A 16,471-nucleotide genomic window follows, 5' to 3' on the forward strand; every position below is an offset into this window, starting at 1 on the left:
AAGGAAAAAACAAAAACAAAAACTCTTGTTTTGCAGGGTGGTTTGGTATCCGCAAAGATTTCTGCCAGTTTCTGCTGGAAATTTTCCCATTTTTGAGAGAATATGGAAACATTTCCTATGATCTCCATCACGAAGATAATGAAGAAATGGAAGAAACCCCGGTACCAGAACCTCCTAAAATTGCTCCTATGTTTCGCAAGAAGGCCAGAGTGGTCATTACCCAGAGTCCTGGAAAGTATGTCCTTCCTCCTCCAAAATTAAATATCGAAATGCCAGACTAAAGGGCACTGGCGGGGCCGGAGCATGAGTGGACTGGGATGCACACTCCTCCATTCCTCTGCCTCTCCCCTCCCCAGATGCAGAACGGAGCTGGGCCTCCAGGGACCTCCATCTCATGCCTCGTTTGCATTCAGTGTCGATTGGCCACTCACCACCATGGGACACAGAGGTGGCAGGGGACTAAGGGTATCCACAGATACGGATGCCAGGGTGTGTGAAGGAGGTTGGAGTCTACTTCCCCCTGTTTGCGCACCTGAGGCATGTGCTCCTCCCCATGGGACCCACCTGGGGTGATGTCCGCTGTCCATTAGGCCCGCAGAGGAGCATCTGTGGACCAGGCAGGTTTTTTTTTTTTTAAAGAACTAAATTTCCCATCAAAGTGTTGGAAGATGTGCTTTCCATGGGGCTGCTACAGGTAGCCCAGTGGGAACTGTACCCAGGTGTGCATGCACCTGTGTTCAGACAGCGCAGCCATGCTTTTCCCTGCCCCTATGGTGGATCTGTTTCCCTATGGATACGCTGACAGTAGGCCTTCTTGGCCTCACCAGCAAGCCCTTCCCAATGGAGTCACTCCATGCCTGTATAGTATTTATACAAATATTTTAGCATTGTAATATACAGTGTTAAATCCTAGTTCTGTACAGCATATTCTGTTAAAGTATTTTTTTACAAGCTTGTGCTGGAAATGGACATGTTCTGCCACAAAAGTGGAAGCAGATGGCATGCCTGCCTCACCACAGATGGGTGCCGCACTCCCCCCCCCACACCCAGGACATCGCCATTAATGCTGTGGAATGCATTCATGTGCATAGTAGCTGTTACTGCCAGCATAGCCGTGACAGGTTAGGAAAGATCTGTGCTGTCCCACTCCTCAGAAAAACTGGCTAGCAGAAACATAGAAAGTCCTTCCTGAGGCTCGGACACTGGAGCAAGTTGCTGACAGCAGAAATATCAAGGCCACTGAGTCCGGCCTCTGTTAAAGTCTGGCTTTGTGCCTGCCAGCAGCCGTGTCATTGCTGTCATCTGTCAGTGTGGTTTCTCCAGGCGCTGCTACTATAGCCAGCCTGGAACCCAGCCCGCAAGCATAGAAGCCCTCTGCTCAAATCAAGTAGGTCATTTTTCAAAGGACATAAAGAGTAGCATAGGTACTACTGACCAGGAGATGAAGACAGGTTTTCACTTGATCAGTTAATTGTTCAGTGGCCTCAATCAGACATAACTAAAGTCCTCTCTTTCCCCGATCCCATCCCTGGTGTAGGACCCATCAAATCTGTTCTATTTCAGATGAAAGGGGGGACTCAATGGCATAGACTTTCTTCCTTGGTGTGTAAAATATGTAGCTAAGTCCACTATTTTTGCCTCCTGTAGTTGTTCAATAAATTGGTTCCTCATTTTATATGTGCACTGTGAGTATCTTGTTTCATAGGTGTCCTGGGGAACTAGAATTGAGCTCAGCCAGCATCAAGGGCAATTTCTTGCTGTCATAGGCAATCAAGGCTAGAAGGTGTTGTGGGTGAGTGGCCTTTGTGATGACTCTGTCTTCAAAGGACAGCAGGAAGGGTGCACAGAGAGGAAGACAAGCATCAGCACTCTACCATTGGCTGAGTATCAAGTGGGGAAAGTGGGGATGCTATAAAAAATCTTTCACTGGCTGAGTAATACCACCCTGCCATTGTTAATGCTTCAGAGGCTTTGTAGATTTCTTTTGAGGATTCAGGGCCAGTCTGAAACTGAGAGTGCTTTTGGAGTACTGCTGATACCTTATGCAGCTGTGTCAACAGCCATGTACTGGTTATTGCTGCAGACCAGCCATATCAAGCTGTCGCTGAGGGAAGATGGTAGGAGATTGAGGAAAACACACACACACACACACACACACACACACACGGAGAAAGCTGGGACCAGATGGGCTGAAAACACACACACACACACACACACACACACACACACACGGAGAAAGCTGGGACCAGATGGGCTGAAAACACACACACACACACACACACACACACACACACACACACACACACACACACACGGAGAAAGCTGGGACCAGATGGGCTGAAAACACACACACACACACACACACACACACACACACACACACACACACACACACACACACACACACACACACACACACACACACACACACACACACACACACACACACACACACACACACACACACACACACACACACACACACACACACGGAGAAAGCTGGGACCAGATGGGCTGTCAGCACCCAGAAGGCTGAGGGACTGAAAACAGTCCAGATTCTGGTTCAGCATATTTATTGACACAGAGTTTTTTCTTAAAGGGAAGAGGCAAATCAGAATATTCAAAACAAGTTGCATTCAGCAGGTGCTGCAGCTTTAGCAATACAGTAAACAGAGGACCTGTAATTAGAGATAGCTGAGCTCAATCTCTAGCTTGAAGGTTAAGATGAGAGAAAGATCCTTTTGCTGTGCCGTATAGCCGATCAGCTAGTGCCATTTCAAACCATGAGCAGGGGTGACAAGGCTCAGGACTGTTGCCCCAGGAACTCATCTCTCTGCCCATGGACAGATGTAACCAGGCTCATGTCTCTGGCTCCCAACTTCTCCCCCTTTTTCTTTATCTAAAGCTGCTGTTGCTGTTCCAAATGAAGATGATGTTGGATCCTTAATCCAGTGATTCTTCTTCCAACTGCCTGTGTGAGGACTATAAGAACAAAATAAAGAAATATCATTGCAAGTCCAATCACAGTTAGATACCATGCAGAGTGTTTTATAACATTAGGAGATTTAAAGCCTTTCAATTTTTGCAAAATCATGTCAGCTATTTGTGTGGGAGAAGACTCCTCTATATGAATCTTTTGTAACTGAATAATATCTTGGCTAAATTTCTGCAGATAAAAGGTAGTCTCTGAAGCTGACCGAATTCCTTGCAAATGAGCCTGTACTCATGTCCAATTCTACTGAGACTCAATATAATGAAGGCTGGTTATACACTTAGATTTTACCCCTTCATGGCAAAGAAGGTCTTGTTTACATTTTAGAGCATTCAATTCATTGCCTAAAACAAGTACTTTTTATTCCAAAATATTTAGTCTGCCATTAGCCCTCTAAGCAAAATCAACCTATGTCTCAAAAAACTGGAAACACATTATGAGCCAATAGGTTTATGGCATGGCTGGTGTGGATGCTATTTGCCATGGTAACAGCAGAGGTGGCAAAGGAAGCACTATGCATAACCAAGGACACTGCGCCAAAGACAGCAAGTGAGGCTACTTGCTTATGTCTAGCTAGTTGCGCATGCATCTCTTTAACAACTTGCAATATGGAGGGCTACTAAGGTTAATAGGAATCATAGCAAAAGGTGGCTGGTGTAAAATTTAAAAGTTCTGCCCTTTACGTATGCTAGAGAGGCTATTTGTCAAGTTACAATCTCCACAAGTCACATTCTACAATTGTCCATCCTGGGTGACAACAAGCAGCACACAGGGATGGAATACATAGGCATAAATGCCTGTTTGATCTGCCTCTGCTCTATCATATTCTAATAAGGGCTATTCAGATTGGTTAAATCGATAACCATGAGAAGTTCCCATAAGTCCTGTTGCACAGGTCAATGGGAAGTCTAACTACTGGTATTACCCAAATACCCATGATTGCTATATCTGCAGTATTGGAAGAATTTGTTGACCATAATACTAAGGAATAGTTGCTGAATGTCTAGGGCAAGGCAAAAGGAAGTAAACAATCTCTCCAGGGAGGAGCAGTCCATGACTTATACTCAATCTCATGAGAAACACAGGCAGTTAATGTGAGTCACCAAGAAGCACTGAATGCATAAGTAAAATTAACCCCCACAAACTGAATTATCTCATCCCTTTCATGCCCAGTAGACATCATACAGCCTTGCCTTTTTATGTATTTCTTTTACCTCTGGACAGATGAGGGGATCCAAAGCAAAGAGGAGGACCAGAACTTAATCCTGAATAATTAAAGGATTTACATTTGGGTTGTGCATGATGACTAGCTGTTCCCCCAGTCAACCTGGTATCATTAGTTGTTATAATAATAAAAGGAGCATGTCAAGTAGTGGGGTGAAGGACTGGAGGTGAAGGCAAATATATCCAATAAATTCCTTCATTCCCTGCAGGACTTAACCTGAATAGTTCTCAATAGCAAAAGAGAGAAGAATATACCTTCCAGCGGTCCCCAAATCCTCTTCTATGGCAAAGGTTCTCTCTATGGACTGTTGTTTTCTATCAGTGCTGTACACTGCCTCCTCCATATTGTTCTGCTCATTCTAGAAAAACACAAGATTACCCTCAACCCTACACTAACAACCTATGCTGTCCCATCCATTGTCCAATATCCTTCCATAAGACCACAGGACCAGCATCCAGTGGCTTACTGTCCCAAAAGTTTTCAGCTGCAGTCAAGCCTTCACTACAAATATTAAAAAAAAAAAATTTAAATGGCTGGGCACTGGTGGTTCACGCCTGTAATCCTGGCTATTCAGAAGGCTGAGATCTGAGGATCGTGGGTCAAAGCCAGCCCAGGCAGGACAGTCCGTGAGACTCTTATCTCCAATAAAACCACTCAGAAAACCAGAAGTGGCGCTGTGGCTCAAGTGGTAGAGCTCTTGCCTTGAGCTGAAGAAGTGAGGGACAGTGCGCAGGCCCAGAGTTCAAGCCCCAGGACCGACAAAAATTTAGAAATTTAAGGGTAGAGTGCCAAATGAAAGATCTTGGAAGGTGAAAGGACAATTCTTGCCCCAGCTCCCCCTTTTAATTTTTCCAATTGAGGCTTTAGCATGCCATTACGTTCAACTGTTGTTGACCTTAGGGATTATAAGGAGTGCCTGTGGTATGAGCAATGCAAAAGCTAGAGCACAAATTAGCAAACTTTGTGGAAGGATAAGCAGGTCTGTTACCATTTTTTATATGGCAGGGGGCAGCGAAGCATCCAAAAGATGAAAAATACCATGACTGGCAGCCTTTCCTATTTTGGGAGAGGCAAAAATGAAACCTGAACAAGTGTGCTAACAAGTACAAATTTTTGTTTTCCAAAGGAAGTGACATGAAGTTACATCCATTTGCCATATAGCATTAGGGCTGAGCCCTTCCAGATTGAAGCCATCTTGGGGAATAGACTGGTGAACAATGAATCAAGGGTATTTTTAAAAAAACTATTTGTCTAGCTTTTTCTCAAGTGATCCAAAACTGTTTATGTAAAAGCAGCATTTTGATGAAAAAAATGGAGTGATTTTGTTGAGCTCTTTGTAACTTACTGGAATTGATTACCCTGGCAACTGGGGAATCTACTTGTTTTTTTTTTTAATTTTATTGTAAAGGTGATTTATATAAGGTTCAGCTGAAAGGAGACCATCATGTGGTTCAGGCAGGAAAAGAGTTTATTGCAGGGAAAGCATCCTACTGGCCTACACAAGATGGAGGGTGTGAGGGGGAGCAAGGGATGCAGGTGAAGCGAATGGAAAGGGAAGCGGGGTAAGGGGCAAGGGAAAGGCTGCATGGGTACCAGGAGCAAAACAAGAAAAGGCAGAACTAACCATGGAGACTGATACATAGGGAAAGGGTGGGGAGGAGAAGTGGCCACAGCCAAGACCTCAGGGTCTGGGGTGTCTCCCACTGCCTCCAGGTGGGCCACTTATGTGGGTTAGAAATGCTTGGGGACGGGGAGGGCTCTTGGGAAGGAGTCATGTGTGCACCCAAGAAGAACAATGGGGAAGGGGTCATTTTTTCCCAGGCAGATCTAACATTGTACAGATGGGTTACAGGTGCGTAAGTCACGTTGGTATGGTAAATGCAAAGCATTCACAATCATGCTGTAGTATAAAAACAATCTTCTAAATCTTATGACTATCATTTTTAAAATATAAAGTGATTCCAGTGGATGAAGGTAGCCCAAGCTGCAAAAGTCCCATGGGTTCCATAACCTTGTTGACAGCTCTTAAGTCCTGTAATAATCTATACTTACCAGCAGATGTTTTTAAATAATGAATATGTGAGTATTCCATGAGCTATAGGTGGGACAGATATGCCCTGCTCATTTACTGATTGATGTGCTATTTCTAGCTTCTCCCTATTAAGGGGCCTCTGATCTACCCAGACTGGCTCTTCAGAGTACCATTTTATTTTATCTGCAGTGTTTTGAGCTAGAGAACTCATCACTGGCCCAAGGGAAAGAGGAATCATAACCTAAACCCTGCCTGTGCTGATGAGGTTGAGGCTGAATGGGTGAAACATTACCTTGAATTTTTTCCTAAGCCTTGAGTTGGCAAGTACCCTTGATTTAGCATTTGATTTATAACTACTGGAGAGGGACTGTACCAATTGGCACAAAATTAACTGGTAAGATGTCCTTTCCCCACAGTGTGACAGATCAGCAAGAATACAGGGAGTGAAAGGCCCACTCTGATTCTGTCATTTCAACCTTAAAAGTTGAAAGCTTTCCAATAATCTTTTAGATTGACCCAGCCCTGCAATAAGGTATTAGTAGGATTAGAGGTCCAGCTAGATGGCCAATGTCTAGCTGCAATCACTGAAGTATTTGCTCCAGTATCCAAGCCACCCAAAAAATGCTTTCCATTAATTCATCATTATGTTCCTGGCCTATTTTGAGGGATTTTCTTTCTTTCCAAAATGCTTTTGATGACCCAAAACCTTGTTCACCTTAGGGGATTGAGTTAATGTTTTTCTTCTCTTGACACTGAGCAGCAATACCAGTTGTGCTATTCTCTGGCCTAACTGAATACCTTGAGTTGCTTTTGTGGGGTGAACCATAATCTTTTTGTAAATTTAATTTTATTGTGAAGGTGATGTACAGAGGGGTTACAGTCACATACGTAAGGTAATGAGTACATTTCTTATGGAATATTGTTACCCCTTCCTTCATTTTTCTCCCACTTCCCCTTCTCCTCAGCTCCCCCTCCCCTGAAGTTGTAAGGTTCATTTCCATCATATTGTCCTGTGAGCATCACTATTGCATTGATTCACACTTTCTCCTTTATCTCACCATTTTGTTGTTCCTCTTCCTTTCTCCAAATCAGATAAACATATACAAGACACAGGGTACCAAAATCAAATACAGTGACAACAAGAGATAAATCTAAGGGAGGGGGGAGAAAAAAGAAACAACTTCACACAGTACATTAAAAACAAGAACAACAAAAAAAACCCTCTTCTTTCCATATCTTGGAGTTCATTTTCATTAGCATCATCTTATATGGTCATATGTATATATCTATTGATCTATTGTGATCCTCTGCTAGGACTATCCTAGACATATACTAATTATTACAAATGAGAGAAAGCATGGAGCCTAGATTTCTTTGGGTCAAGCTTACTTCACTTAAAATGAAATACACTTAGAGCTCAAAATATGAAATCCCCAAAAACAAATCCTCAAAGACACAACCGCCGCATTCACAAGTGGGCTAGAGACTTAAAGAGAGACGTCTCTGAAGAGGAAATAAGAATTGTCAATAGACACATGAAGAAAAGGTCAACATCTCTGGCCATAAAAGAAATGCAAATCAAAACAACATTGAGGTTCCACTCACCACAGTTAGAATGGCTATAATCAAGAAATCTAATAACAACAGATGCTGGAGGGGATGTGGCCAAAAGGGAATGATACTACACTGTTGGTGGGAGTGTAAACTTGTTCAACCACTCTGGAAAGCAGTACAGAGGTTCCTCAAAAGACTCCCCATAGAGCTCTCCTATGACCCAGAAATCCCACTCTTTTACCCAAATGACCACAAACAAGGTCATACTAAAACTACCAGCACAACCATGTTCACTGCAGCATTATTTACCAGAGCTAAGATGTGGAACCAATCTAGTTGCCCCAGATTATAAATTCTAGTCCTAATTGACAGGTTCTTGATCAGGAGTTAATTTGAATTGGGTAATGGAACAGAGGTCCAGTTCTGTGTGTCCTGCTGTGGCCCTATAAAGAGTCTTAATGGTTGGCCATTCTGGTCCTGAGGAGAAGTAAAGATTACTTCCCCCAAGGTTTTTGGGGGGGGGGTGGGGAAGAGTTGGCCCCTCTATCTGTTTCCCAGAACCAAACGATTTCCTCCAAATCTCTCTTAAATCCTTTTGCAGTGGGGGCAAATTCCAAGTTTTCTTATTCCCCACACCAGAGGCTGTCTGCACTGTCTAGCCAAGTGATGATGCTTCCCACAATTGAAGCATCTCTTGCTTTAGAATAATCCCTTCCTGCCTTTAAGAGCAGCAGTTGCCAAGGCAGCTCCTCAAATGTGGGCTGGGCCTCTTCCTGCACATAGACAGATTATTTCTGAAAGAGTATTCTTTCTCCAATGTGGCTGAAGGGCTGCCTTACCTGTAGGATTAACATTTTTCAAAAGTGAATTGTTTCACGATAATTCCCCTGCTTCTACATCTGAGGTAAGTCTACCTATATCTCTTACTAATCTGCTAATAAATTCTTCAGAGGGCCCTCAGGACCTTGGGTCAAACTGGTTAACGTGATTCCTCTGTCCCCATCTCCTGGAGGAGGAAATTCCTTCCATACCTGTCTTGCCAACAGTGCTATGGTCATGTAGGCTCCTAAAGGCACAGGAAGTTGCCACCACCCTCCTTGGTATTGAGCCTGACCCAACATCGTGTCCAAAGTAACATTTCCATTTGGGTGCCTGTGGCAATGATCCTGACACAACTCAGTATAGGCTATTTTCCACAATTGATAGTAACCTCCTTTAAAAGCTGCCCTGGCAAGATCAGCCTGGTCCTGTGGAAGAAAAGCTATTGTGACCAGGCCGTCAAGGATATGCATGGTGAAGTGGGCCATAGGCTCATAAGCTTCAACAGCTTTTTTTTTTTTTAAATTCCTTTAGGGTTTTAAAAGGAACGGGCTCAGGATCTCAAGTATTTTGCCCATGATTTTTTGGATCAAGTCTTCAAACACAGGGAAGGGCTGGAAACCAGGAAAATCCTTTGCTGCTCTGTATGCCTATTTAAGGGCAGCCTGTAAAGGTGATGGGACCTGAGGTTTTCTTTTGACTGAGCTGGAAGCTCAGCTCATGACATGAGAGAGAGGATAATTTTGTGCCATATGATCCTAGACTGTGATGTGAAAAGTGCCCCTGTCTGAATCACTACTTTCCTGATTCAGGGTCCCAGCCTGTGATGACAGGGCACTAGCTCCTGCTAGTGCCTGTTTGCTGTTGTCTCGGAACTATTCATATCCTTGTACCATGGTGGAAAGGTTTTGATTATACCCCTGTCAAGGTGGAGGAGGAAGGCACCTTTCTAACACCCCAATTATCATCAGGACATTCATTGATAAGCACCCACAAACAAATATGGGAACACTGGTCCCTCTGCTATATCTCAATCCTTCTATTTTGCTTGCCAACCTTCTCCCGAGTATCTTTTTAGAGTGTTCTGTGTGAGGAACAAGTCTATTGAACGAAGTTTAAAAATTCCTGTAGCTGATCCCATCACTTTTTTTTTTTTCCCTCCGTTGGTTGTGGGGCCTGAACTCTAGGCCTGGGCACTGTCCCTCAGCTCTTCAGCTCAAGGCTAGTGCTCTACCACTTGAGCCACAGTGCCACTTCTGGCTTTTTCTGCTTATGTGGTGCTGAGGGATTGAACCCATGGCCTCATACATGCAAGGCAAGCACTCTACCACTGAGCCACCTTCCCAGCCCCAGCTCCCATCACTTTTAATGTAGCCTCGAGAGTCTGCACATACAGATCTCACTTCATTGATTGATTTTTTTCCCCATCTTTCCCACCTGGCTATAATCCACTCCCCCACCCCCCATTATATCAGGCCCCTGTGGAGAGAATCTCCTTACCTTATGCCAGTGACGTTTCCTTGTACTCAGGTCAAGTTTCTCTTCAAGTGCCATTTGTTATGGAACAGCGGTGTCAAGCTGTCTCTGAGGGAAGATGGTAGTGGCCGGAGATTGAGGAAAACACACAAACACACACACACAAACAAACACACACACCTTAGGGTAAGTTGGGACCAGCTGGGCTGTCAGCACCTAGAAATCTGAAGAACTGAACACAGTCCAGTTTCTGGTTCTGTGTATTTATTTATAGAGTTTTTTCATAAGGAAGGAAAGAGACAATTCAAAATATTAAAAACAAGTCACATTCAGCAGGTGCTGGCAGCTTTAGCAACTCAGGAAACAGAGCTGTGCTTAGAGGTAGCTGAGCTCAATGTCTAGCTAAGGCCACTGAAATGACTAAGTTTTAGGCAAGAGTTAATTCCTACTCTGGCCAAGTGTCAAGTTTATATCACAGGAGATTGGGTTTGGGGTTGTCTAGGGACTGAAGAAACAAGGTAGTTTAAGCATGCAAGAAGGTGATTAGAATGGAAGTTATAGATAAATAACTAATAAGTAATCTTCACGGCTCTCCATAGGTTGCATGCTCAAAAAACAGCAGCATTAGTATTCACTGGTTATGCTCACAGTGCAATTTTGCTGTCTAATATGCAAAAGTTAGCCACTGAATACCTGTGCAGACCCAAGTGACTACTTCATTCCTGAAAACATAGTCAACTGTTATCATCATGGTCCACATGTACATCACGTGGAGGTGATATGTATAGCTAAGCTAGTGGTACACTAATAATACATTGTTCAGATGAATGACCTCCAAAATTAGTGGAATTTCATTGAACTTAAAAAGTTTCTGCATAGCACAGGAAACAGTGAAGAAGAAAAACCTACAGAATAGAAAGTACTTGCAGTCAGTATATTTCACAAGGGGTTGATACCTAGAATGTATGAAGAACTTCAAAAACTTAATGGTAAAAAGAAAGTCAAACTCGAGTAACTTAATTAGAAATGAGAAATGAAATAGACATTTCTCCAAGAAGACATACAAATGGCCAAATGGATGTATGAAAAAAAATTAAACATCACTGATCATTAGAGAAATGCAAATCAAAAGGCAAAAGGAGATACTACCTCTATTAAGAATGGCTATTATCAAAAACATAAGGGAGCCCAGGAGTACTTTCCATTCTGGTGAGGATTAAGGAAGGAGAAAGGGGAAAAGAGTAAAGAGGCAGAGGCAGCCTGGGACGGTGAGGGGTTGGGGTAGGAGTGGGAGTGGAGTCCTCCAGCAGACCTGAAGTCCCAGGGCTTTTGTGATGAAGCAGGACTATGCTGGCTGGGCAGTCAGAGCAAATGGACCTCACCAGTAGATGGCCGGACTAGCCTTCTCCCTGACTGTACTGTTCCAGTAGGTCTTGCTAGGCCACAGGTGTCCCTGCCAAGCCTGCTGCCTGGCCCCAGTCCCTATGCCTGTGCCTTGGTTATTGGGTAGGCTAATAAGAACCTGTCCTCACCCTGGGTCTCTGCACCCACCTCTCCTCTCCCTAGCATCTGTCCCACCCCCGCCCCACACAAACACTTGCAACTGTTTCTCCTTGTCCTTCTGTGTGTCCTGTGCCTGGTTCTTCTGGAGTGGACACCCATGCCTGCACCTGCCTTTCCTCTCTCTGAGGTCCATACACTGAGCCAACACTCACCTTTCCTCTCCCTGGCACTGGCACACCTTCCCTGCCTCTCCAGGCCAGTACTGGATGACTAATGATGCTCTAGGGAAGATACCTCCAAAAGGGAGGACGCCTCTGCGTAGCCCTTGGGTACCACGCTCTTCATCAAGAAAATTTATTAGTAAAGCAACATGAAAAAAGATAGTACACCACCCAGACAGAGGTGAGGACACATCTGATAACAGGTGCAGTGTTTAATATCATGTGTATTTATGGTGTATTAATGTGTATTATGTGTATTTATGTTGTTATAGTTTTATCAGTTCAACTCAGAGGTTTTAGGAATTACCTCCTCATTGAACTTTGGTCATTGATATCTGGGCATACCTTCAAAGCAAGGATGCATTTTGCTATGTACTTCTTTTAAGACAGGTATTCATCCTCTTCATCCCACAAAGTTTCAGGGCATAGAAAAATATATGTAAGTTATATGAAACAATTTCACATGAATGGCCTTACCTCAAATCCGAGTAGGGATATGGGGAGAGAAGGTGTTTTTATGTGTGTTAGCTTTTGTCATTGTGACAAAACACCAGCAACAAGAACAACATCAGGGAGGAAGCATTTATTGTAGCTCACAATTTCAAAGCTGTCGATCCAACCATGCTGACCCCATTGTTTCTGGGTTTGTGGTGAGAGAGTATATCATGGTGAGAGGACATGGTAGAGCTGATTCACTCTTCTCATGGCAGCTAGGAACAACAAAGCATTCCATGAAGGAGATGTAAACAAAATAACCTTCAAAATCATGCCTCCAGGGAACCACTTCCTCCATCCTTGGTTAAACTACCACAGTTACCTGATAAAACAAGGCCCATGCCTGCTATCACCACTCTTAAGACAGGCACACTGCTACCTATATCCAAGAAATGTCCCTAAACCACTCCTAACTCCCCACTTTGGTGGTAGGTGAAATTGGAAAACTGTAATATAGCCCCCACCTGCCAATCCAAAATGACCATCACGAAGGGCTCATTCTGTGGAGATACTATGAACCCCCAGCTTGATCCAAACCAAGCTTAAATTGTCATAGATACCATTGGTAGCACTCAGAGCTCTCTTGGTGAGGCCCTCTTTCAAGTTATGGAGCGTATTCCAACTTTAGTCTTACTTTTACTTTAGCAAACCTGTGCTTTTCTCAAATTTCCTTTGTGCATTTCATTCACTTGTATGTTTGAGGCACCAAGAGCCTAGGATGATACCTAATTGAGACTACCTATAATGTATTTGCAAGTTCAGACTATCAGAGGACTAAACAGTTGATCAGACCCTGCTTGTTAACACAAGCCTACAATGGTAGCTGTGGTGGCTAAGGCTGGAAAACCATGAGTTTGAAGCTGACGTTGGCTGTCTCTAAATACATAATCGTTGATGAGGTCAGAGCCCAGATGATCTGTCTCTAGAAACATTCTCACAGACATACACACGGAGGTGTGTTTTAGTAATCGCCTTGGCCAATCCAATGCAATCCAATCCAGTCAAGTTATACATGTGTGCACACATCCATAAAATCTATCTTTGTGTTTAGTTGAGTTAGAAAGTAAGTTTCTGACTGTAAGTGAAATGTGAAACGAAGTCCAAGAGTGGATTATGAAATGTGAGATCACTTGGCAAAGGCCAATCTGCCCAAATCACTGGATGTTAAAAGGTGTTTAAATTTAGACAATAAATTAATTCTAAAAGTGATAATTTGCTCACTAACCAAATGGGGGTAATGAAATACTTATATCACAGCAGTAGTGAACATTAAAATAATAGTACAAACATGAAAGTTTTAATAAGCATCTACAAGAAGAGATATTGTCCTTGCTTTTGTTGTTATTGCTACTATATTATTTTGACATCTTGGAAAAATTACCTATAACGATGCGTATAAATCAAAAAATAAAAAAGCTGCATCTTTAAAGTAGGTTCCCCTTAGGGGAAAGGGAAGTTCCTCTGTCGTACAGCCCTCACTTCCATCCAGTGTGTTATTAATGGAACTTAGAAAGGTAGGATAGAGTCATAACTAGAAATAGTTCTCTTGGATACGACTTCTTGCTGTTATGATGTGGTCCTTGTTTAGCCCTGTTGAATTCTATCATATGATAGATAGATAGATAGATACATACATACATACATACACACACACACAGACACATACATACATACCACAATTTTAGAAGTATGAAAAAAAAAAAGGTTGCCATGAGGACAATCTGGTGGGAAGTGTATTAAAATGGAATTTGCCAGAATTACTAAAAAGAAAAATTTGCCCGTGTTCATACAAGGCCAAGACCCCCTCCCCCTCCCCCTCCACAAGATGTAACGGGATTAGTGTGCTCACATGTCCAGGTCCACAGCTGGTTCCGTATGAAGAGACTGCTAGAGGAGGAAGCGAAGGGAGGAACCTGAGGGCGGAGGAGGTGGGGATATTCACTGTATTATGCTGGAGGAGTCATCTCCACCGCCCGGAGGGGTCAGCTCTGCAGAGCCCCGACGGTGCCTTCAGCCTGACCTGGCCCTCACCTGTCTTCCAGCTCAGGAGCTTCAGGCAGGCCCTAGGGGGACAGGGTGGAGGTTCAGCCGGGAACTGAGTTGAGGCCACCACAGGAGGCCGGACAGCACTCCAGAGAACCCACTTCCGCCCCTCTCATTGGCCGCGGGAGGACCCGGGCAGGGAGCGGATGTGACCTCACCACTTCCGCCCCGAGGTGTTTGTCTGTTCCACTGGCTTCCTGTCCGTGATCGGTTTGAAAGTCCCTCTTGTCAGTACCTCCGGGATCTGGAGGAGTCGGAACTTGCTCTGAGATTTGTGGAACGACGACTCACTGGACCCTGAGGTGAGAGCGGAGGGCGTTGTGAGCAAGCCTCCAACCCATCTGCTGATGGGCGTTGCTAAATAATCCGTCCTGGTGTCCTTTGTTCTTTTTTTTTTGTTGGTCATGGGGCCTGAACTCTGGGCCTGGGTGCTGTCCCTCAGCTCTTCAGCTCAAGGCTAGCGCTCTACCACTTGAGCCACAGCGCCACTTCCGGCTTTTTCTGCTTATGTGGTGCTGGAGAATTTAATCTAGGGCCTCCAACTTCCCAGCCCCCCTGTCTCCTTTTCTAGCCTGGATACCACTGAGTTGACGTTCTCAGGGAGGCTAGAGGGGACGCAAGAGAACCCATTTCCGTTCCTCAGATCAGCTATTGGACGATTTGCACACGGAAGCGGATGTAACTACCACTTCCGCCCCAGACGGGAAAGCCGTTAGAAGTCTCTAACCGGTGAATGTATTCTGAGTCTGTAAGTTGGCGCAGTTCTCAACTAATTCCTGTGTTTCCACTTCTCCCTCATCTTTCATTCCTTCCCTCCCTCCCCCTTCTTCTGCCTGAAGGAACCCTGGGAGTCATAGTGTTGGTCTAAATTCTTCGGAGTTGAGAAGTTTGTAGTCTCTAAAGGATCAAGGTGAGATATGAGGGTGGACAATGGATAACTCCCCAAAGAGGGCCCCAAATAGTTAGACCTTCCCTTTGTTGTCATCTGAGCCCCACATGGGGATGTGTAGCAAGAACAGCACCACCATGCCTACTTTGGGTGTCACAGCCTTAGACGTAAAGAGTTCAGGAAGACAAAGGAAACCCTCCCTTCCTTTATATTTCGAAATAATCCAGCCCAGCCTCCCATTTTTACCCGGGGACCACAAGAGATCCAACTAACCAGTATTATATGTCCCTGCCATCATCCACCCCTCCCCTATTCCTTTCACCTCAGGTAACCATGGGAGATAAGAGTCTTGGTCTGAGGTAAATAAGAGGGTCAAAGTGCTGCACACTGTGGGGTCAAGGTGAAAGCTGAAGAAAAATCAAAGTGAAATCCCTATTGTGAGGTTACTAAATAATTTAGCCCTGCCTTTGCTTCATGCCTCAGTCCCAGCAGGACCACAAGGGACCCTCTCATTAAGCTAGCCTGGCCCCACCCCTCCCCCATAAACTGCATCCTTACATTTGTCCCCCAGTTCTAACAGAGGTGTAAGCTGGCAGTGAGAGGAGCCATTGTTGGACCACAGAAAGTGTTGCCTAGGATGTGCCAGGAGTGAAGGTAAGAACTCAGTAGGTCCAATATCCACAATGGGCCACGAAGAATTTCTCCATCTGGCAGTTGTCCCTGGGCAGGTGTGCCAAGATATAAGGTCCCCTCATTAACTTTTGCTCCACTTCAAAGAGGTGATACCTTATTCTAACAGTTTGCCTCAGGCCAGGTTGAGTGGAGGATGGGATCTCAGCTCTGCTAGGATAAAGTTGATATCCAGAATAAACACAGGGGACTTTCTTCTCTCTCCCCCAGACCAGTATGGATCTCAAAGACAGGAACCTCCTCTCCCATTGCATTGAAGTCACAGTGATGTCCTTTAAGGATGAAGACATACATAGAGATCAAGTGAAGACTGCTTAGTGTCTCTGCCAAGAGCTCCAGGGCCAGAAGTTGAGAACATGTTTCCTTTGATTAAACAGGAGATGACACTCAGGAGTCAATATGAGGTTACACCTTGAAAGTTTACCATGGTCCCCATCTATCCGAAAACATAGTACTCAGCACATTGTCTAGCTTCACATGCTCTTCTGACACCTGTCAATTCTCACACAACCACTGGCACTATTAGCATCTT

General features: G+C 44.3%; 1 protein-coding gene across 2 annotated transcripts in view; it reads left to right on the forward strand.

The window, feature by feature from the left end:
* Tmem185a (transmembrane protein 185A) overlaps positions 1-1,675 on the forward strand; it is a 36,030-nt gene extending 34,355 nt beyond the window's left edge. For both annotated transcript variants that reach the window (XM_042680417.1, XM_042680418.1), the window contains one exon: positions 37-1,675. In XM_042680417.1, the coding sequence (XP_042536351.1) occupies positions 37-281 (245 nt within the window). In that variant the 3' untranslated portion in view covers positions 282-1,675. The remainder of the gene's footprint in view (positions 1-36) is intronic.
* Positions 1,676-16,471: the final 14,796 nt, after the last annotated feature.

This window comes from Dipodomys spectabilis, unplaced genomic scaffold, assembly GCF_019054845.1.
Source record: "Dipodomys spectabilis isolate Male_0828 unplaced genomic scaffold, ASM1905484v1 ptg000060l, whole genome shotgun sequence".
In the NCBI taxonomy this organism is placed as follows: domain Eukaryota; kingdom Metazoa; phylum Chordata; class Mammalia; order Rodentia; family Heteromyidae; genus Dipodomys; species Dipodomys spectabilis.